General features: G+C 38.1%; 1 protein-coding gene across 10 annotated transcripts; it reads right to left on the reverse strand.

Annotated features, from left to right (window-relative positions):
* Positions 1-9,872: 9,872 nt before the first annotated feature.
* LOC132603469 (uncharacterized) lies at positions 9,873-21,785 on the reverse strand. 10 transcript variants are annotated; one of them, XM_060316557.1, is made up of 13 exons: positions 20,406-21,774; positions 14,683-14,818; positions 14,267-14,340; positions 13,905-14,064; positions 13,770-13,794; positions 13,537-13,626; positions 13,007-13,178; positions 12,848-12,924; positions 11,683-11,755; positions 11,160-11,231; positions 10,938-11,071; positions 10,596-10,669; positions 9,873-10,486 (listed from the first exon to the last, which is right to left on the reverse strand). In XM_060316557.1, exons 2-13 carry the CDS (start codon positions 14,705-14,707, stop codon positions 10,425-10,427), a joined length of 1,038 nt encoding a protein of 345 aa, XP_060172540.1. In that variant the 5' UTR covers positions 14,708-14,818; positions 20,406-21,774; the 3' UTR covers positions 9,873-10,424. The 10 variants fall into 10 exon arrangements, 6 of the variants coding, with proteins under 6 accessions (XP_060172540.1, XP_060172538.1, XP_060172539.1 ...); XM_060316555.1 differs by having other exon boundaries at positions 14,552-14,818; positions 20,406-21,773; XM_060316556.1 differs by having other exon boundaries at positions 12,848-12,921; positions 14,552-14,818; positions 20,406-21,768.
* Positions 21,786-23,470: the final 1,685 nt, after the last annotated feature.

Below are 23,470 nucleotides of genomic sequence, written 5' to 3' on the forward strand. Positions count from 1 at the left end.
AGGCGCGTAGTTTGAAAACTATCCGAATACTTTGGTTCGATCGGCCAGTTGGCCTACTTTTGTTCTGTTGAGTCTGTATGACGATCTGTAAGTATGTGGTTTCTCATTAATCAGTTCGTGCACATGCTATGATTCCTTTCACCGGATCCCGGGCCGGTACGTATATCATGCGGTGGGCCGCCGAGCCCCATATGTGAATTCTGAAGTATGATGTGTCCGGTTTCGGGGTACTGTGTTATATGTCCGTCCCCGGTTACCGAGGATATATTACGAAGTATGATGAGTCCGGGCTCGGGGTGCTGTGTTATCTGTCCGCCCCCGGGTACCGTGGTTATGTTATGATGTGTGACGGAGATCGGAGAAGAACTTCTGATATCTGAAATGTTGTGGTGCCAATGGCAGGAGTGGCGACCACGTTCCTATACCCTATGTGTGATTCTTTCTGTCTATATGACTTATGCTTCTGTATGTCCGTCTAGATTATCTGACCGACGGGTTATGCTTCTGTATGTCCGTCCGGATTATCTGTCCGACTGGTTATGATTTTGTATGTCCGTCCGGATTATCTGTCCGACTGGTTATGATTCTGTATGTCCGTCCGGATTATCTGTCCAACTGGTTACGATTCCGTCTGTCCGTCTGGATTATCTGGCCGACGGGTTCCGATTCTGTATGTCCGTATGGATCCCGATTCCGTATGTCCGTATGAATTCTGATTCTGTCTGTCTGGACCATGATTCTGTCCGTTTGTCGGGACTATGACTCTGTCCGTCCGGCTTATGAGCCTGTCTATTATATCTCCGTGCTTCCGGTACAGATCATGATTATGTTTGTTATGTTTCTGCTTTACATACTCGGTACATTTTTCGTACTGACCCCCGGTTCTTCGGGGGCTGCGCTACATGCCCGCAGGTACAGACGCACCAGGTGATACGCCGCCAGCGTAGGGTTCTGATTCTGCTGTTCTGAAGAGCTCCTTTGATCCGGAGCGTACACTTTTGGTATATATCTTCTGTTTTCCGTATATTTTGTATGTATGGAAATTCTGGGTACGGCGGGGCCCTGTCCCGTCATATGATTCTGTATGTCTGTAGAGGCCTGTAGATATGTATGTGGGTTACGGGTTTCATCTGTTCAGTAAGTGTGAACGATTTTGTGTCTCCGTATGTATGTTAGCCTCATCGGCTTACCTGTAGATTTCTGTATGTTCAGTTATGTATATGTTCGCGCGCGTGCCGTATCTGTATCGGCCTAATTCTGTAAACATCTGCTTAAGAGAAAAAAAAATCTGTATGATACGTATTTCTGTCAGGTAGGTATGTACGGGTACCCAGTTAGGGTACCAGTCGCGGCCCACGGGGTTGGGTCGTGACAGAAGTGGTATCAGAGCGGTTAGTCCTCGGAATGTCTACAGGCCATGTCTAGTAGAGTCTTGTTTATCGATGTGTTGTGCACCACATCTATAAACAGGAGGCTACAGGGCATCTAGGATGTTACCCTTCTTTGAATCTTAGATCATGCGATAGAGCTAGCTGTAGGAAATGAATTCCTTTCGACTAACTTTTAATTTCAGCCAAAGGACGGCATCGACAGAAGACAATGGTTGATGATATTGGAGGCCGCACAGTACTCAGGTAAGCAATGATACGAAAGTCGTGTGTCGGAGAAGTTATTTGAAGTGTTGTAGAAATATAAAGTTGAAGATCGAACAGAAAGTGAACAGGAAGGAGCCTCCGATGTTGTTTGAGTTGGGCATGTGAGGTAAGCCTCGACATCTGTATACTTCTATCTGTAATTGTTAGCCCCGTGTGGCTATGAGACAACATGATATGATGTATATATATGCGTATATGTGTTGGCCCTGTGAGGCATGGTTGGTATTTCTTGTGTACAGGTTTCGGATAGTAAGAAATACAGAGGAACCTCTGCCCAAATTTTTCCAAAAATAGGGAGGTAAATCTGTGAATTAAATACTAAAGGGTTCCGCGATACTTGTCGGAATTTAGTTTCCTTCTATCGGTGGTTGGAGAGCACCTTACGGTGATATTTTATCAGATTTCACCGACTATTTGGGGCCGGAATTCGTGGGACGAGGACTTAAATCTGTGGGCTGTCTGTAATCGTATGTATATGTGTATGAAAGTGAATATTGAAGATTCAGAAAAGCAACACGGTAATTGTACGACTTAGCCCGGGGTGGGACCCGCTACGAGAATTTTCTGAAAATTTGCTAAGACCCCGATCTGCCCTAAAATTTTGTGACAAAGGTCGTGCGGGGCAGTCGACGAAATTATACTAGCCGCAACGCATCAAAACGCAAGAAAGTTTCGAGGTTAAGCGTGCTAAGGCTAGAGTAATTCTGGGATGGGTGACCCCTGGGAAGTAATGCAAAATTTTTCACAAGTGTAAGTATGATGGATATAAATGGAAAATTGGGGTAACCTAAAGGAAAAGAAAATGTGTGGAGTAACTAGTGCCCTTACAGAAGTCGCGCAGACTGATGCAGACAAAATGGGCGAAAATAAAAAGCGCAACACCGCTCGGGAAATTGAGCAAATTCGAATAACAGTCAGAGACGTTCGCCAGTATATATATATATATATATATATGTATGTGTGTATGTGTATGTGTATGATTTTCGTCTGGTGCCCACATGGGTCAAGAGCCGAGTCCCGGCGACTAATATTGTGATAGACGAAAGGTTTTACTAAACTGAATACATAAAACGAAGCGGGGGTGAGGATATCAATGTCATCAAGGAATAGAAAAACCCCCTATTACATTATAACTTAGTCTGGTGTGACGATGTCCAGAAAAGAAAATGAGTATGGATAGTAGGAAAGATGAATGATAAGAAGTGTGAATAAGCAGAATCCTTCAAAAGAATCGATAAGCGACGCGTAAGACGATTTGTATGACAACTTGGTGAACAAGTTTACGAATGAGTGAACAGGTCTTGATAAATAACTTATGATACAATGGTCGGAGTGAATAACGAGATGCCGACAAATAAGGGAAATTTTCATAAATTACTGGAGCCTTAATAAGAGTGATCTGATTCTAATTCAGATTTTATCTGTTATGCTTCTGCACTTCCGCTTCTGATAAGGCTCTGCCTATTACGCCTCTGTACTTCCGAACTCGATTATGTTTCCGTCTGATAAATCTTTGTATGTCTGATTCTGAATACGTTTCTGTTTGACATACCTCTGTACGATTGACTCTGATTACGAATCTGTCTGACACGCCTCTGTATGTCTGACTCTGGATATGAATCCGTCTGATACATCTCTGTACGTCTGATTTTGATCACGCATCTGTCTGATACATCTTCGTATGTCTGACTCTGATACGAATCTGTCCGATACATTTCTGTATGTCTGACTCTGACTACGAACCCGTCTGATAAATCTCTGCATGTCTGACCCTGATCTCGGATCTGTCCGATACACTCCCATACATCGTATTTTGACCACGAATCTGCCCGTCATAGCTCGGTATACCTGACTTTGATTACGAGTCTGTTTAATACGCTTCTATGCGTCCGATCCCAGTTATGAATCCGTTTGGAATGAAGTGCTTGGTATGAAGTGGGATTGTGATAACGTGGCAAGGAACCGAGGAGTGTAACAAGAAACGATATTGATTATGATGTCTGAAAAGCATTCGTCTGTTACGAGAATATAGCTTATGGCCCGGTGATTATGTGGGGTATGAGAAAATACATTATAAAGACATTTGAATCGGTGACGTAAAGAATTACCCCATCATGTTGGTAAAGAGGCCATGTCGGAAAGTCCACGAAGGACAATTATAAAGGGAACCCTCCCGAGGTAGTATGACGCCCCATAAGGTCAATTTAACATTCGAGGACGAATGTTTTAAAGGGGGGGAGGATGTTATATCCCGCGTTTTTGCGCATTTGAGAAAGCTGGGATAATCCTTCCTTGTAGGAAATAAGGCTATGTTTCTACTTTATTTACCATAAGTGTGATATTCATGAAGAATATTGTTGCGGAAATGCGAAAGAAGGCCAAGGGCAAAAATTGGAATTTCGGAAATTAGTTTCGGAAATTACAAAACGGGATTCATAACCAATTGGGCTCAAAGAAAATGGATGAAAAACTAAGGCCCAATTCAAGGGCTTGACCGGCCATGGTCCAAAAGTGAATAGCCCAAGCCCATGATTTTATTTAATTAAAGGCTAGCAAATAAATATAAAGGACCATTTATCACTTCTTCAAGAAGTTTCAAGAACACCAAGTGAGAGCAAAAAAAAAAAAGAGGGGTTTCGGCTAGGAGAGGAGAGGAGAAGATCAATAAATCTTGTTCAAAAAAATTTTGTTCTTTATGTATTTCTACCAATTCAAGTGTTCTCTTCAACATGGTATAATTATTGAGGTAAGAAAACCGTTCATTCTTGCAAACTCACAATTGTAGTCAAGTGGAAAAGTTTGAAGAAAAATTAAGAATTTCTCTTCCTTTATATGCTATGAATGGTTTAGTATGTTGTAGTATGTGGGAAAGAATGAAATTCAAAAGAAAGTTGGGTGTGTGTTGTAGCCGTGCATGGTGTGTGCATGTGTGGCCGTGTATTTGTTGTAGAATGTAAGGGGTGATGGATTAATTTTGTGTAGTAGGTTGCTTGCTATTGTAATGCATGGAAAATGGAAGAAAATATATGAAACTATGGATGTAGTGTTGTGGTCGTAGGGCATGGTAAATTGGAGAGGAGTTGAATACATTTTTAGTTAGCATGTTAATTGTGTTCTTGTGATGCTTGCTATGTGAATATAGATAAAATGATGCAAGTTTGTATTGGAATGGAGTGTAGGAGTTTATGCCGTTTTAGTACGATTTTATGTAAATATGGAAATGGAAGTCGTTAAGGTGTAAATGATTATGATTGTTAATGAAGCTGGAAGGTAGAAACATGTTATGAATATGTATGTTAAAGATTAGAAGTTTTGGATGATTTATGATTTTGGTGGAAAGATGGTATATTTTGTATATCTTGGGAATATATTGTATAAATGATAAGAAATGCTTCCAAATTTCATTGTAATGATCTTGATTGATGATGAGCATGAAAACGTTGATATTGATTGGGAATATAAAGTCGGAATGAAGGTTAAGACATTAGATTGGAAAAAAGGGTTAGTGTGCCATGTTGTGTGTTTTGTAGCGATTGATGTTGATGTTGTTGTTGGGTTGTGTTGATTGTTTTGACCATGTTGAACTTTTGGGGATGTCATATGTATAAAGGAAATGCTGCCGAAATTTCGGTAGGCAATATGTGTTTAAGTTTGGAGTCTTAAGGTTTGAAATTAACAATTGGTAAACTTGACCATTTCTAGATTTTGGATGAAATTGGGATTGAAGCCAAGCGAGCGTAAGGCGCAATCGAGGTATGTAAAGCCTTCCCCTTTATTCTTAGGCATGTTCTGGAGGCGATAGGCTCGGCCGCGAGCCTTAAGTACGACTCCGTCCGTCGGAATTCGAGATGGAAATCCGCTCCAATTCCTTCAGTACAATTGAAACCCTTTTCTTATAAAATGCCTTCAAAGTGAACTTTTGCACGAAACCTTCCCAAACGGAGTCGGAACACTTCCAAATGGTTATGGATAACCTCATAAGGTCTATTATCGATAATTTACGTATGTCGCCTCGAGTTGGTCCGAGGCGGGCCCACAAGGCTCGATACCTTCTGTATGATCTTAATTACTTTAGTTTTGTCCGATTTTCTCAGAAAACATCTGGACTACTATTCTGATTATGATATGACTGTTTTTATACAAATCTTACAAAATAACTTTTGATATCTGGAAATCTGGTTCTGGTTATAATCTGTCGTGCCTCCCCAAGTGACGTGTAGGCGCGTAGTTTGAAAACTATCCGAATACTTTGGTTCGATCGGCCAGTTGGCCTACTTTTGTTCTGTTGAGTCTGTATGACGATCTGTAAGTATGTGGTTTCTCATTAATCAGTTCGTGCACATGCTATGATTCCTTTCACCGGATCCCGGGCCGGTACGTATATCGTGCGGTGGGCCGCCGAGCCCCATATGTGAATTCTGAAGTATGATGTGTCCGGTTTCGGGGTACTGTGTTATATGTCCGTCCCCGGTTACCGAGGATATATTACGAAGTATGATGAGTCCGGGCTCGGGGTGCTGTGTTATCTGTCCGCCCCCGGGTACCGTGGTTATGTTATGATGTGTGACGGAGATCGGAGAAGAACTTCTGATATCTGACGTGTTGTGGTGCCAATGGCAGGAGTGGCGACCACGTTCCTATACCCTATGTGTGATTCTTTCTGTCTGTATGACTTATGCTTCTGTATGTCCGTCTGGATTATCTGACCGACGGGTTATGCTTCTGTATGTCCGTCCGGATTATCTGTCCGACTGGTTATGATTCTGTATGTCCGTCCGGATTATCTGTCCAACTGGTTATGATTCTGTATGTCCGTCCGGATTATCTGTCCAACTGGTTACGATTCCGTCTGTCCGTCTGGATTATCTGGCCGACGGGTTCCGATTCTGTATGTCCGTATGGATCCCGATTCCGTATGTCCGTATGAATTCTGATTCTGTCTGTCTGGACCATGATTCTGTCCATTTGTCGGGACTATGACTCTGTCCGTCCGGCTTATGAGCCTGTCTATTATATCTCCGTGCTTCCGGTACAGATCATGATTATGTTTGTTATGTTTCTGCTTTACATACTCGGTACATTTTTCGTACTGACCCCCGGTTCTTCGGGGGCTGCGCTACATGCCCGCAGGTACAGACGCACCAGGTGATACGCCGCCAGCGTAGGGTTCTGATTCTGCTATTCTGAAGAGCTCCTTTGATCCGGAGCGTACACTTTTGGTATATATCTTCTGTTTTCCGTATATTTTGTATGTATGGAAATTCTGGGTACGGCGGGGCCCTGTCCCGTCATATGATTTTGTATGTCTGTAGAGGCCTGTAGATATGTATGTGGGTTACGGGTTTCATCTGTTCGGTAAGTGTGAACGATTTTGTGTCTCCGTATGTATGTTAGCCTCATCGGCTTACCTGTAGATTTCTGTATGTTCAGTTATGTATATGTTCGCGCGCGTGCCGTATCTGTATCGGCCTAATTCTGTAAACATCTGCTTAAGAGAAAAAAAAATCTGTATGATACGTATTTCTGTCAGGTAGGTATGTACGGGTACCCAGTTAGGGTACCAGTCGCGGCCCACGGGGTTGGGTCGTGACAATGCCCGCAGGTACAGACGCTCGTTTTGGAGATCCGCCAGCTTAGGATACTTATTCAGCTACTTTGAAGTGCTCCTTTGTTCCGGAGCCTAGCTTGTGGTATAACTCCCTTTTATCGTATGTGTATGTGTTTATTCGGGGTACGGCGGGGCCCTGTCCCGTCATATGATACTATCACTACTCTTAGAGGTCTGTGGACATCTATGTGGGTCTATGTATAGTTGACGTTGCGTTGTATGAACATGACTTATGTTTGGGGCGTACCCATTCGTGATGGCAGCCTTGGCGGCTTGCATAAGTATGTATGTTTGGAATGTTGCGTGTAATGGCAGCCTTGTCGGCTTGCGTATATATAAATATATGTTGTTGTTGAAAATGGTAACTCCTCAGGAGACAGGTGCTTATGACATACAGAATCGTGACAGCTTTAAAATAACGCCTTGCCTTTTTATACAAATAAGTTCATGACATGCTAGTTATAAATGATTACAGTTAACAGGCAATATGAGTGTCCAATTCGGGCACTAGTCACGGCCTACGGGGTTGGGTCGTGACAACTCTGTCCATGTACCACATCCAATATCCGGCCTCCCAGGCCCTTTTCTCGTATTTCATCAATCAAATGTCAATAATATCATGAAAATACGAATGGATATGCATACACCATCAAAATGTGTAATATCAAGTATATATGTCCTTTTCATCGTTTAGACGAGATGTGGAGTGATGAAGGCAAATCAAGTAATTATTCATAATTATTCAACCAATAGTGGTCATCATAGCCCAAATAACAGCAATCATACCAACCTAAATAGATTTATCCACCATTCCTCATGGCCTGAACTCTAAACACATAATCTCCATCACGTAGCATAATTATTTCATGTTTTAGTTACCCATACAGTTACACCAGTACTCGCACAAGTGCTCGTCACCTCACGAGTACGGGACTCTCAATTTTCCATTACACCCATTTTATTAAATTAGCCAACACGTAACACTACATAAAGGGTCTAGTAAGTCTCAACTAGCCTTACATTTGAAGTCCCATAGCTCACGAACAGATTGCCTTTCATTGACCCTTCCAAACGATCCGCGCGAAGATTAAGCCTTTCAAAAGCTCTTCCGCGTCTAAATTCATAAAACGAGCTCGATCTAGTCAAAATAGTAATCTATGAAGTTAGACGAGTCCAATGATACTCATATTGCTATACTTAAATCCAAAACCCAAAAACAAACCCAAAAAGCAAATCCCGAGCCCACAAGGAACTTGAATTTTATTGTAAAATTGATTTACCCATAGCCAACAGGTTCTACATCCAGAAAATCAACCAATTTCATCCATGAATTGACCCTCAAATCAAATGTTTTCCATTTCCCAACTTTAGAGCTCAAAAACCCCAATTTCTACATCCCAAACAAGGATAAAAACGATAACCAGTAGAATAATCACGGGGAAACACAAAAATAAAAGTTAGATACTTACCCCCTTTCGAAGATGAGAATTTAGATAATTAAAAAAAAAATGAGAATTTAGCAAGATAGTTACTCCCTTTCGAAGATGAGAATTTAGCCACTGAAATCACCTCAAACGGAGCTCTAGAACTCAAAATATTCTAAATCCCGATCTGGTTTTTAAAACACTATCCAGGCAATTTTTCTTCATTGCTATTGCAACTGCCATGTCGCGATTGTGAAGGCATTTTTTTTTGTAGAAAACGTTTCTTCATCGCGACCCGCGAAGCACAATTTTGCACCAAAAAACCAGAAAATTCCCAATTAGTTTCCTATCCTCGATTCAACACCTGAAACTCATTCGGAACCTCCCGGAGACAAACTATATATGCATTTCAGTCATAAAACACGCTACGAACCTGCTCGCACACTCAAAATTACAAAAAGAGGTCACCTTGACCCGGTGTTGACCAAGGTCAACTCCAATCCTTCAAAATAATAGATTTTCAACCAAATATCCAAATTACACCCGAATGCCTCGGGACCTGAACCAACAGTCCAACTAAGTCAAAAATCACATTCCGTACCTAATGGAATCAATGAAACTTCAAAAATGACACATTTACCTAAACTTATGAACTTCCAATTTAGCTAAAACTAATCCGAAACTCACCCGATTTTCTCGAGAGCCACGCCACCCATCCCGGCAAGTCATAAATACCGAGATGAAACTACAGAAGAATATTTTGGGTAAAAAGAGTCCAGAAGCTCAAAACGACCAAACAGGTCGTTACCGAAAATGTTCCTTGTTTTGTTGTACTAAATATCTTGAAAAATATTTTTCTTAAAATAGAGAAAATAATTATCTTAAAATTTTGAGGGAAAACATTTTCCAAATCTCTAAAAATACACCAACACATCCCCAACACACACCGCACTATCCAGCCACACCCTACCTGCCTACCCCACTCACCTCAACCACCACCTATCCCCCCCCCCACCCCTCCCCTACCCGACTCCCATCCTAACCCTTACCCCACCCTGCCTAGCCCCCACACCTACCCCCACCCCCTTCCTACCCCTCTCCCCCCCCCCAACACCACCACAAGTTCTCCAAATCCACACCCCCCCCCCACCCAACCTCCCCCAACCACAGAAGTTGCACTCTAAATTCAAAAACCTCATAGGTTTTGCTTTGAATATATGCAAATGCTCTTAAAATTACATTTTCCAGCTTGCATACCAAATAAAAGAAAATGAGTAGAAAAATCACTTATATTTTGAAAAATATTTTTGCGGAGAACATTTTCGGTGAAAAGTTTTTCCGTTGCACCAAACACACTCGTTGTGTTCTTTGAGTTTTCCTTCAATACATCTACCCAAGGGGAGTACAAACTGTTCAAAGGAAAAGAAAAGATAAGCGAACAAAGATAAATAATACTGCAATCATTCTTTTTCCTTTTTATGCTTTCACTTAGCTGTAAGAAATCGAGATTCTATAATGTTACGTAAGCTATGACATTTACACGTATCAAGATCTGTTTTGCAGATACGGAGGGCTGCCATTTAATTAGGCTTGTAGAATTAGGCACTTGGTTTCATCCAGAAATTAAATGAATCATGTTAGTGGAAGTCTTGATACGCACTTGTCTTGTATTTCCGGGACAGGCAGGCATGAAACCAAGCCATAAGAATTGGAAGAATGTTGGAAATGTGAAGTCTGTCACACATGTGATGCTGCTACTTGCCTGCTTTCCCAAACGATGGGAGCCACGAGCATCCATACTGCAAAAGATGAGGAATTTCAAAGCCTCACATTACATGTCTAATAATCCAAAATCTTTATCCCTTATTATTAACCATAATTAACATGGAAGTTTGCTGAGCTACTTACTGTAAACACAAACTGCAAGCCATTCATTCACTATCCTTACCCAAGTACTGGTCCAACCAACATCTATTGTAAACCTGCGGATTAACAACAAAAATCACTAGGTAATAAGAAGCATTTAGGTAGTATAACTTTAACTTGCCCATAATAGGTGAAGGGTTCGAATCCACCAAAGACCGCAAATTCTATTGGTCTATTTTTCTTTTTAAGAAGTAGCAAGCAGCATTTAAATTCCCTCCATCAATGCTCTTACAACCTCATATCTGTTATCATTTCCAGCTGAAAACAAAACATTTTATCGCCCAAATCAAAATTAACCTATTGTCTCAAGATGGAGCAGCTTGCCTCTTCATGGCGTGATTAGGATTCCATCCAATTAGTAGCATTGCAAAATACATAGCTCCTGTTGCAAAGACGAAATGAAAGAATCCATAACCATATGGAACATCATCTTCTTCAGGTGCATCATCCTTCTTGAACTGTAACTTCTTTCTGTTAGAAATTTTCCTTTCATTTTTTCTCTGGTATTGGGATTATGCAATTGAAAAGTATGAAGATGAGGTAAACCTGAAAGCATTTTGAATCAATTCCAGTTGAAAACGTTGCAATGACAATTGCAAGGACCGCTACAACGAAGCTCTGTACAAAATTAAGAGTGAAAAGCTTTGAGTTTTGGAGAAAAGGTGGGAAAATCATGATAATCAGCTACCTTATCAATTACATGTTGAAAAGGGGATAATTCGAGTATTCTACTAAACTATTATATGTTTTAAAGTCAAGACTTCAATAAGAATTCTAGCAGCATATGAGATACTTCCCCTAGATTATATGGAGTAGCATTTAATATAAAGGCTGGATAAAGCCTGTCCAACTTATGACGCAAGGGCAATAGAAAAATACTAGAATTGAACCTTTTCCAACTTGACTCAAGATTAACAAACTAGCAAGACACACTGCTACATGTTTAGTGACTCAATGAACATCTTTATTAATCAAAAAACTTTTTTTTGTTGAGGTGTTGTAGCTACTTTGGACTCAATTATGCATTAGTTAAAATCCATTGAGCAGTTTTGTGTAAGTTAAAAATTACTATGATGGTGAAGCAGTCTCCTTTTCCAGTTGCCGATTCTGCTTTCCGGATGCATTTCTCCTCTGGGGGTTCACTGTAAGTAGATAAAAGAAATGTATAAGAATTTGATCCATGAAATGGCATAATTTTATGAAACCGTAGATACCTAATTGTGAATTTTCATTCTCAAATGGAAGCTTGAACCGAACAGCGGCAGTTTCTCAAATAAATGTAAATTATAACATGAAAACTTAACTCGTGACAAGTTTAATTCATCTACTTCCACCTGTGCCATATTTAAATGACTGAAAACCAATCTTGAGACATGCCAATTCCTACAGGATTATGCCTTGACGTTATTAGGGGAAAATCTTGTTTACTCAACAAACGACATTACTTATAGAAATTGATATTCCTGAAAGGCTCAAGTGCTGGTGTCTCAAATTGTAGCCTTAATTCTTTTATGAGCAGGGACGGCCCAAAGAGAGTGTTAGGATCGGATGTCCGGGATAGTGCGGAATAGACAAAGCAACCAATTAAAGACAATAACAAAGATAATAAGAAACAAAGATTTAACGTGGTTCGGTCAACTTGACCTACATCCACAACCAAAAGAGGAGCAAATTTACTAACACCAACGGATACAAAATAGAGTACAAAACAACAAAAGAGAGTACAAAATTAGAGTAATTAAATACTCTAATATCCCAAAAACCCCAAGAGAATAACCTCACAAGATCACTCCAATAAAAGGTTAACACAAGTATTTCCCAACACAACTCTCTTATAAATACTCTCTATAGAAAAATACAAACTCAACTAAGTTCTTCTCAGATTGGTGTCTCTACTATGGAAGAGAAACCTTCCATTTGTAGTAGCAAATCCTTGGGCTCCAAGTAGTAGTAAGAGAAAGGAGAAAAATTGGCCTCCTTCACACACAAACTTGCTCTCCAAGAATAAATCCAACTTTGGCTCCAAGAAATACATGTGACCAAGTAAATTGGCACATGCCAAAGAAGGCCACATCTTACAGAGAGCCTGTGGCCTAAAGCCAAAATTTAAAAGGAGGCCTTATATATATTTAGTAAAATTCTAATATATTTTGTTTGAAACTTACTCTTATAACTTCTTAAAACGAAAGATAGTTAATGAAGAGTGTAGGAAGAAGCACAGAAACGAATCACACCTTCTGATGGCAGACCAGCAGAGAAACACCACATATAGCCCCATAAAACCTGGAGTCAGGAAACCAGCGTTCACCTGCTGCCAAAATAGATATACTCCATATATCATCAATTAATCCCAACTAATAAAATATACTGTAACACAAGAAACTCAGACTTGCCTTGGGGTGGAGAGAAACACTTGTCATGAGTTGGAGGAGTACTAACGTCCAGGAGATGAAGAATATATTAAGAAGGCATGATGGTTGAGGCGTATACCAAATGTACATTAAGATGATCCCAAAGATGCATATAATATATGCACTGGTTGCAAGTAACATCATTTGGATGTGGCTGCAATATGGTTTTATTTCCATTAGCACTAATCATCTAACGTTTTAAACCTTCATAGGAATTACATTAACATCACTGAAATGTACTTTTTGGATTCTGGCTGAACTTTCTTTGCCTGCTCTGCTCCCTTACTCAGCCAATTACTTATGATATTAATTTTATTTGAACAATAATAGAACTAGCAAACAGAAGTTATTATTTATAACAGTAAATAGCGCCTGAAACAGTTATAAACAACACCGAAATGAGTCGATAGCATGATAATGCATGTAATTTCCAAAAATCTTGTCTGAAATACATCCATATGCATAAGATCAAGGCATGCTAATTTATTGAAAAGAGGGACCAAGCCAATTACCATCTCACAGCATATTCCTTAGAGTGGCAGCAACCGTTTAGCCATGTGATAAAACTGATTATACTTACAAGCTGGATTAATAAAAAGACCCTGCAAATGGATCAAAAATAGAACCAACGAGAGGGTGTGACTAACTGTGGTTCTGTGAATTGCCTAAGATGTTAAGCTCAATTTTAATATCAAAACCAACACTAAATTGATTGTGCATGATGTGTTAGATGAGTTGGTCATACCCAGCACCAAAATGTGCAACCTGGCCTGTCCAGAAGACACAACATCATCGTTCAGATAATAAAACTACATATGACTGATTAAATCTAAAGCATTTGAAACAAAACATAAGTACTAGAATATGCATCTACACTAACCATATATTGAAATAATCTCTCCTGGAAGAAGAAAGGGCAGTAGAATTAGACAAATATTCATGAAAAGCTTGGCAGACCACCATCCTGAGTGCCATAATTCTCTGCGGTCATTTAATTTCGAAGTACCAGCTGTAGAGAGGAACATGGCGAAATAGAAAAGCTAAAATGATGTTAAGGCTTGGTTGCTAAAACCGTTGAACGAGCAGAGCATTAAAATTTCAAGCCATAAAAATTTCAAGTAAAAAGAAAAAAAAGATGGTAACATATGCTTCAAGTATCAAGCATCAACTTATTATCCTCAAGTAAATTTTACTATTAATTGTAAACTAGCTAGCTTGATTCAAACGGGGTTAGGAGGATACAGAGCACCCCAAGCTTACTCTCAATACTCCTTCTGCACCCAAAGAGTCTTCACCACCATTACATTCTTTAAGTCCTGCAGAGGTATCTATACATTGTTAGAATTGTGGCTATGATCTAGCAGAAGAAATAGGAAACTGGATTACTTCTGGAAAACATTAAGTCCTTCCGAGGAAACAAAAAGGTTTTTGATGCTATAGAATTAAAAAAGAAAACATGGTTTGGTGCGGCATGGCACATCTCTGTAATGTCATAAAAGACCCAACTAAACAATGAAGTAATCTTACTCTTCATTTCTTTTAAAATGCTATGGCCATAATCACGAACAGCCCAAGCTAATAAATTTGCAATGAGAAACAATAAACCGTAAACATATCTAGCCATCCAAGGATTGGAGCCATGTCGAAATTGATCTAACCAGGAACCTTGCTTGATCTTGCCATATCTCTCAGTAATGCCCTCCTCCATTTCCCCTTTAGAGCGAGGTAGAGAACCTGTAGTCATGGCATAAAAGTAGGAATGAAGTTGACTTCTTTGCTCTAGAACCTCTCCATCTGCAAAAGCAAAAAAAAAAAATTAAAAAAAAATGATGAATTTTAGTAGGACTAGGATGCAGTGACCCAACCGAATGGGAATGGAATAAGATTCATGGTAAAGAGTTTTAACCAAGTAATCCTAATTCCGAAGATGTGACTACGAAGCAAACCAACTATTTTCACAACCTGCTTTTCCGTCTGATCAATTAAGAATGAATTAGTACCATCAGAACGACATTTGCACAACAATCTAAATCACAGGTTTATTAGGCACGGTTTGACCAAGTTCTTGTATCTTTTTTTTTTTTTTTAAATTATTTGGAATCTTTCATTGTGACTGACAACTCCATTACAATAGTCGAGAATGAGATCAGACGAATAAAATGTATTCTTAAAACTTTATAATGTAGTCAATATAGATTTAGTGGATTTGCTCATCCATAAATGCAGGCCATGGAGACAGAGAACTAAAGTATAATTGTAGGGGCAGGGGTGTTAGAGTTGCAGAAGCATGGTTACGAGTCTAAGTGAAGATTGTTAGAATATGCTATTAATCATGTTTAGATATAATATTGTTTATGGAATAATTATTTATTTATTTATTCAATTTAATAAAGTGTTATGTTAAATAGATCATTTTGTCATATATGTGTTCTCAACTTATGCAGTAGGTGATATAGTTTAAGCTTATACACAGAAGATTAAATCATCGATTTTTATAAACTAAAAGTTATAGTTCACACTAGTATATGAAAATTTGGACAAATCATCAGAATGATTGTAGCACGAGATCAAAAGCAATTTGTCTTGATTCACCACTAAAAAAATGGGAAAACCCAACGGAAAAAACCGACGGTTTCCGCCCTTTTTTCAATAAATTTTTAATTTTTTAAAGAAAACCTAAGTAATTCCGTCGGTTATTTTTTGCGCAAAAATGTATGAATTTTTTTTTTCTAAAATACACCAACGGACTCCGTCGCTTTTTTATCTTTTTTATACAAAAACAGCGCAAAACTGCAGTTTAAGAGTATAAATTAAAACAATGGAAGTATTTGATTAAAGAACACGAGTGGTCTAGTGGTAGAGTTGTTCAATGCCAGGGTACATACCTGAGTTCAATTCCTAGTTGCTACATTTCATTATTTTTAAAATTAAAAAAAAAAAACTGCTGGAGTCAGTCGGTTTTGGAAAAATGACGCGACCTAAATCAATGATTCATATTTTGTAGGTTTTCACTGAAAAACCGACAAAGTCCGTCGGTTTTGGCCGTCAAGTTTGGGCTGTTTTTTAGTACTGATTACCAGAATTGTATAGCCCAAACTTCTCGTGCTAGTGCATTTTGAATGTGTTGAACAGGACCGAGTAGGGATAGACATTTTAGACTGACCATCAACAACATATTCTCTAAACTATTAAATATACTTATATTCTTAATTTTGATATAACTATTATGAGTTGTATATTATAATTGTCATTTTGATTTATTAAAAGGTGAAATCCTGAGATGGGTCAATATGCCTGGTAAATTGGATGACAATAATATATATTGGTGAAATAATAAGTTAGTTGATGGAATTTGTGTCTCGGTATAGAGATTGATGATACGCCTTTTCGAGAAGTTTATAAGTTTTCATGTGCAAACCCGGCCAACCAGTTTATGAATCCGGCACATGAAATAAGTTAAGCTGCAGTGCTCTAAAGGAAATTAGCTATTAAATTAAATTCATCAGAATTTTAATTTATTGATTAGTATCTGTAATCGTAACATGAAGAATTACATAAGTGCTTAATGGGAATTTTAAAATATAAATGGAGGAGTGTAATTACGAATTTTTAGTTGAATGATTTGTAATTTATTATGGTAAAAATAATTCAAATTGGATTTTTGAATTATTTCCATAATACTGAGTTGGGATGTTGCTCCCTTTGTCTCATGGTTTTGTATACTTTTTCATGTTGCTTGATATGACCCCAAAGAGCTCAAGACCTTTCACTCGTAGGCAAGCAAGGGTGCTTTAAGTACTACAAGCCATGTTCATGAAGAGAGGAGCGTTGGAAGAGCTTGAAGAGAAGATCTCCAAAGTGTACAATGTTTGGATGATAGCTTGGGAGGGTGTTGAAGAGGAAGACACAAGAAAAGAGGCCACTGCACAAAGTGGCTAATATTGCAAATGCCGTGTGAAGGCTCAATGTTGGGTTATTTCCGCAAAGGCCACTTTTGGGCTTTTGTTGTAATAGGGATTAGTATAAATAGACCCCTTAAGTCTTTCATTTGCTCTTTAGCTTGACTATTGATCTAAACTATATGTTTTGAGAGTTTGTTTAGTTAGATATTAATCATAGTTGGTTTGGTTGAGCAAGTGTGATTTCTTAGTTGCTATTTGAATCCCTTTCCATTGAGTTCATATTGGATTGCTCATTTGTAGATTTCATTTGGGTCATTCTTGAATTCAAATAGTACAGGTTCTTGGAGTTGAATCCAATTGGGAGGATTTGGGTTTCATATACCCAAGTTTGCCCATAGATTTACTATTCTTTGGGTCTTGCTTCTATCCCCTTCCCTTCTCATCCCCAATCTCTCTTTCTATCCTTTTAATTTTCGCAATTTAGGTTGATTTCTAGAGTTTCGATTTTAGAAATCCTATTATTGTTGCTCCGACCAACCGCTTCCCATGAAGCGCCACTGTTATCGCTGTAAAAACTCCATGAATGGACATTGTAAATGCCGTGAAATCATCAGATCCGACCAACTAGAACCTCCTCTGGCGTAATTCGTCTAGTATCCTTGTTTGCTTTTTCAAATTTGATCAGGTTTATGTTTTCCGGTGTTGCTCCAGCATTTTCGTCGTGGAAGTAATGTCATGGTCCTCTATTCTCCCTGATGGCCTTGCCCTTACTGGTTCACGTCGCTTTATGGTCGTTTGGTACAAATTTTGGCCGGATAAACTTTTCCGGTGGTCTTCATTTTTTTCCCGATAATCTTGACCATAAAAGCTTTCAGATATGCTAGTTTTTCACGTTTTCTGGCAACTTTTCAGATATGCTAGTCATTTATACATTGTGTAGATAGTGTATAATAACTGTATAATATGTGTGTATACATTATACACCAGGTACATTGATTGTACATTTATTATACACGAATTATACAGAAAAATGTATATAATGTGTATATATATTGTATAAAAACTGTATATAATGATGTGTATAATAAATGAATGTATAGTGTATAACATACATTTTCGCTACAAGTCTTCTGATTTTTTGAGGTCAATCGCTTGTCAATACTTTGAGCCCGTTTGGATTGGCTTATAAGTTGCTTATAAGCTGTTTTCAGCTTTTTTGAGTGTTTGGCTGGCCAGCTTAAAGTCATTTTGTGCATAAAATAAGCTCAAAAAAATAATTGGGCCCATTTTACTTAGCTTATCTAAAGCAGCTTATAAGCTGAAAACAACTTATAAGCCAAAAACAAATAAGTTAGACTACCCCAACTTATTTTTTTTTAGCATATAAGCCGTTTGCAGCTTATAGGCATAAGCCCATCCAAACAGGCTCTTTCACGGTTTCACCGGATGGCTAATGTCCTTGCCCCAATATTTTATACTTAAGTATAGTAAATTAAAGTTGTCTAAGTTAATTTGTCGACTAGACAGTGTCGGCTAGACTATGAAGCCACACAAGTAATGGCTTGGGGCCCAATTTCTTGGGGGCCCCACTTTTTTCTTAAAGATGTATTATTGTATTAATAAAAATAAAAATAAAAATTGGTTAAATTTGAAGAGAAATTTTTAGGAGAAAATACAATAATTTTTTATTTATAATGTGGGAACTGTCGTAATAATTGGGGAATAGAATAATTTTTAGGAAATTATTTAATTATGTTTTATTGCCTCATCTATATCCTAACAATTAAAATGGACCCATATTATTATTCCTGTGTTTACCTTTTTCATTTTCCATTTCACTATTCTTATTTTCTATATTCTGAATTCTCAAATGGCTACAAAATTACTACTGCTTACAAGTTACAAAAGATCAAAATTTGCTTGTTGGTGTCTTCTTCAAAATTTCAAGCATTACAACAAGCAATCATTATATTGAAACAACACACCACTATTTCAATATCATTATATCTACTTATCAAATTCTTGAGCCAGATTTTATTATTCTAACTTTATTTTATATTTTTCATTAAAAATTTGTCGTTGTTGGTATTCTTACTTCATAACTATTTCGATCTTTCCTCTTTTTGTTTTTTTTTTTAAAGAAAAATTTTAAGATCTCTTTCCGAAATTTGACTTTAGGCCCCTAATCTTGTTGAGACGGCCACTTCAAAGCATCTAGTACCCCCTAGAGCTACTTTTTATGTGAATGGGAGATGCCTGTCCTTATTAAATTCATTCCTCCCAACAATTTCCAAATTGTCGATCTCTTAGATGACTTTCCGAAATTGCCTTTTATTATCTAGTGGTTGCTAGGTCGGGCCTATTGGCTTTCAATTCCTCCACGAAACTTTTTACCCTGTTTGATCATGCGGTGCCATGTCTTTGAACAACTTGGCAAAGTTCTCAAAGAATCATAGATGAAATGGATGTTTAATTTTAATCATAAACCTGTCATTTCATGCATGATACGGCGAAATTGGTCGTGTAAAAACTTGTACCACTAAAAATATTATTCCTTCCTGATCACCGATAGGAGAACTGGTTCTTTCCTAAATCAACACCAAACTGAAGACTTTCCTAGTTGGCATCTATACGAAAAGAATAAGAGGCCGACTTTTTGACTTGACTTCTTGAAATTATATTCTGGTTTTCCATACAAGATATAAACAAAAAAGGAGAAGGAATTAAAAGACCATAAACACGTGTAACTCACGTGACAAGTTTACTTGTCTTTTGTTGTTTTTTGTTTTTTATTTTCCAAGAAGTTACTTTTATGAACAGCAAAGAATCTGCAAAAGAGCACCTCCATAAAGACCCATTTTGAAGCGCGTTGTATTCACCTAACATGTTTTCTTCCGATATATGCCATTCCCTCCTCGATACATACAAAAATAATACGTACTGAGGGCTAATAGTTCCTTTATATCGACAAAAGGGACTTCAAATCTTTTGTTAAAGAAAGTTCCTTAATTCACAATTTATTCCCCCTATCATCAAAACATTACTGCTCTTCTTTTCCCTTATTGCCTTCGCCTCACAGCAGATAACTTCTTTACATACTATAAAATAAAACCATTTTCTTTCTGTCCATCAACTTGGTTTCTTCTAGTGTAATATTAGATTAAAGCTTATAGTATATAATCCTCCTTTTTGTTTCAACCCTCATGAAAATATAAATGAGGGTTTCCTTAATCAGCTAACGAAGATTACCATAAATATGCAGGAAAAAGTTCCCTTAATCTGATAAGAGGATCAATATAATGTCAATGGAAAAGTATACAGAAATTGATGGATTGTTGACTAAGCAAATACTTGAAGAGTTTGGATCATTGGCACGGAATGGAAGATTAAAGAAGAGAAATGATATACAGAAAGACCGCAACTTTAATCTGTTATTAATAAAGATTGAAGGATTATTAATGACAATTATACATACATACCGGTAAAAGAGAAGCGGATGAAACTCAAAATGGTCTGATGTAGTTGATACCAAAATAAGAACCAAAGACTTGTTGCGATGATCAGTATATAGTTGAATGAAGAAGCCAATCTCAAGGTGTAGGCTTCGCTTTCGAGTAACCTATTGTAAGCAATTTTCTGCTCTGCAACATCTTTAATTTTTTGTCCCGACGATTATATATATATATATATATATATATATATATATATATATGACATAAAGATATAGTATATGGTGTGATATATATGGCTACGTGGGGGTGGTTGGTCTGCGGGAGGACACTTGGTTTTTGGTTTGATGATATTTGTTCTGCTTTTTAAGACTGTGTTTAGACATTAGAAGAGTAAACTAGAAAAAAAGTGGCAAAATGTACTCCATTAGTTATCACGCTTTCATGCGTTTAAGTATAATCCTACTTTTGTGGAAGTGGAGCCCTTTCTTGTCTTGCCTTGGCGCATGCGGCATGCGATTTGGCATGCCTCTCCTAAATAATTACGGAAGCAGCTCCCCTCCAACATAGCTACTGTCCATTTGGTCCAGTGTACTATTATATGATTACAAGTGTACACTTTCAAATCCAAGGGTCAATAGTTGTTTGCCTAAAACAGCCTCTAAAAGTCTAAACCATGGCTAAAGTTCATTAGTAATTTTATCCTTTCTTTATTGGCATCATAGATGTAGGCAAAAATCTTGCTATGATATAATTTCTCTATTTTTCCTTATTATTTGCGTCAGCGTTCAGTTTTCTATTTTCGTTTTTATCATTTTCAGGGGTTTTCCTCTTCGTTTCTTATTTTCATTATTGAAGTCCCCCAAAATGGGTAAACATCCATCCCCAAAATCAATTAAATAAAGCTCGATCAAATTAAATAGTCAATTGTTTTTGTTTTTGACGTAATCTAGTGTAGCCATGGGCTGAGCTAGGGTGCCGCAAGGGGGTTAATCCGAACCTCATTCATCAAAAATTATACTATACATACAAAATTAAAATTATTTTTTTATGTATATATAACAGATAATAAATTTTCTTGACTTCTTCATATGTTTACTTTTAAAAAAAAAAAAAAATCCGTCTTCAGAGTGAAATCATGGCCCCGCCACTAAGTGTAGCAAATGAAGAAACTTGTAACTAATTAATAAATAAACCATAAACTTTACTTTTATCAAAATCTAGTTTAACAGCAAAAATGTAATTTCAAAAAAACTAGTACTAATATATCAAAATACCAGCGAGAACTTGCAATTTCAAACTAGTACCATCCTTCTTTCTCACAAATAACACCGGCGCTCCCACAGTGATGTACTAGGCCTGATAAAGCCCTTCTCGAGCGAATCTTTGAACTGCTCTTTCAATTCTTTTAACTCCGCAGGTGCCATCCTATAAGGAGGGATAGATATTGGCTGAGTGTCTGGCAATAGTTCAATAGTGAAATCAATCTCCCTCTCTGGGGGGGATGCCTAGAAGCTCGTCTGGAAACACTTCTGGAAACTCATTAACCACAGGAACAGACTGAAGAGTCGGCGACTTTGCCTGCACATCTTGAACTCAAATTAGGTGAAAAATATACCCTTTTCTGATCATCTTATTTGCCTTAAGGTAGGAAATAAACCTACCTCTAGGCGAAGCAGCATTGCCCTTCCATTCTAGGACTGGCTCGCCTGGAAGCTGGAATTGAACCATCTTTGCTCTACAATCAACATTAGCATAACAAGAAGCCAACCAGTCCATGCCCATAATAACATCAAAATCGATCATATCTAACTCAATTAGATCTGCTACGGTCTGGCGGTCACAAACTATAATAACACAGTCTCGGTATACCTGCCTAGCTATAACCGGATCACCAACTGGCGTAGACACCTCAAAAGGTCTAATCAACTCGGGCTCTACCCTAAACTTTCCGGCAACAAAGGGCGTAACATACGATAAAGTGGAACCTGGATCAATCAGTTGTTGACACCCAATTTTGTCCCTCCTTTATTTAATTTTGTTTACTCGGGATTCTAAATTTACTGACGAGCTAAATATTTATTTTTCACTATTCTATTTTTTACTACTATTATTTTCACTACTTTTATTTTCAACATCACGAGCATTACTTTATCACAAATTTTAAATGTTCGTCATCGTTTCATTTTCGGGTTTGGAATCGTTAAATTAATTACGAGATAACACTTTGTAAAATCTTTATTTTTTTCTGCATATTAATTATTAATTGTCTTTACATAGTATATGTTGTACTAGTTATTAAATTAGAAGCCCAAAAATAATTAAAATAGCGGAGGAAGGACCAATATTTTTCAGCCAAATTAATGGCCCAAAATACAAATACAATATCATTCCCCTACCCAAATAAACAACCCACATTTTAATACCCAACCCACATTTTTTTTAGCCCACTATCCATTCAATATCAGCGGCCCATTACCTCAACTACCCGACCCAATACCCACCTGACCTGGTCCATCCCACAACAAGAAATGAAACCCTACTGGTTTCATTTTATTCTCCATTCACCCGCCGCCCCACACTTTTTTCGTCTCTCCTCTCTCCTCTCTCCTCCTTCCTCTCTCCTTTCCTCACGTTCTCTCCACCACACCTGCTCCCTGCCACTTTCACCACGTCTGTCCCCCACGCCTCTGCTCCCCACTTCCTCTTGTTCCCCACGCCGTTCGTCTCTCTCCCACGCTCCTCTCTTCACTTTAACACAGACAAAACCCTATAAATGGGTCGAAGTGGAATCGTTTAGGGGGGGGGGGGGGGGAGATGGTTTTAGAAAAGGGGATTAGGAGGATTTGAGGGGATTTTCCAGTGTTTTGGAAGATACACAAGTTTTCCTGTCATCGAGTCTTAAATTTCTTTCTGGTCTTGATTTTCTTTTAAATCAGAAAACCCTTCTGTTGAAAATATAAGATTTGGGACTGAAATTATCATCGAAAAGATAGCCTCATTCTAAAAAAAAAAAAAACAGCCACATAGTACTCTATTTTCACTTTCCAATTTGAGACTTTAGTTACTTTAATCGGGTTCGTTCGAGTTCGAGC

This window comes from Lycium barbarum, chromosome 7 (assembly GCF_019175385.1).
Source record: "Lycium barbarum isolate Lr01 chromosome 7, ASM1917538v2, whole genome shotgun sequence".
Lineage (NCBI taxonomy): Eukaryota > Viridiplantae > Streptophyta > Magnoliopsida > Solanales > Solanaceae > Lycium > Lycium barbarum.

Coding starts and splice junctions, on each gene's coding strand:
- LOC132603469 (XM_060316555.1), bottom strand. CDS start 14,768: ATGACTACAGGTTCTCTACCTCGCTCTAAAGGGGAAATGGAGGAGGGC. Junction 12,925..13,006: donor GTGTTTCTCTCCACCCCAAG/GCAAGTCTGAGT, acceptor CTATTTTGGCAG/CAGGTGAACGCTGGTTTCCT. Junction 11,756..12,847: donor TGCTGGTCTGCCATCAGAAG/GTGTGATTCGTT, acceptor ATCTACTTACAG/TGAACCCCCAGAGGAGAAAT.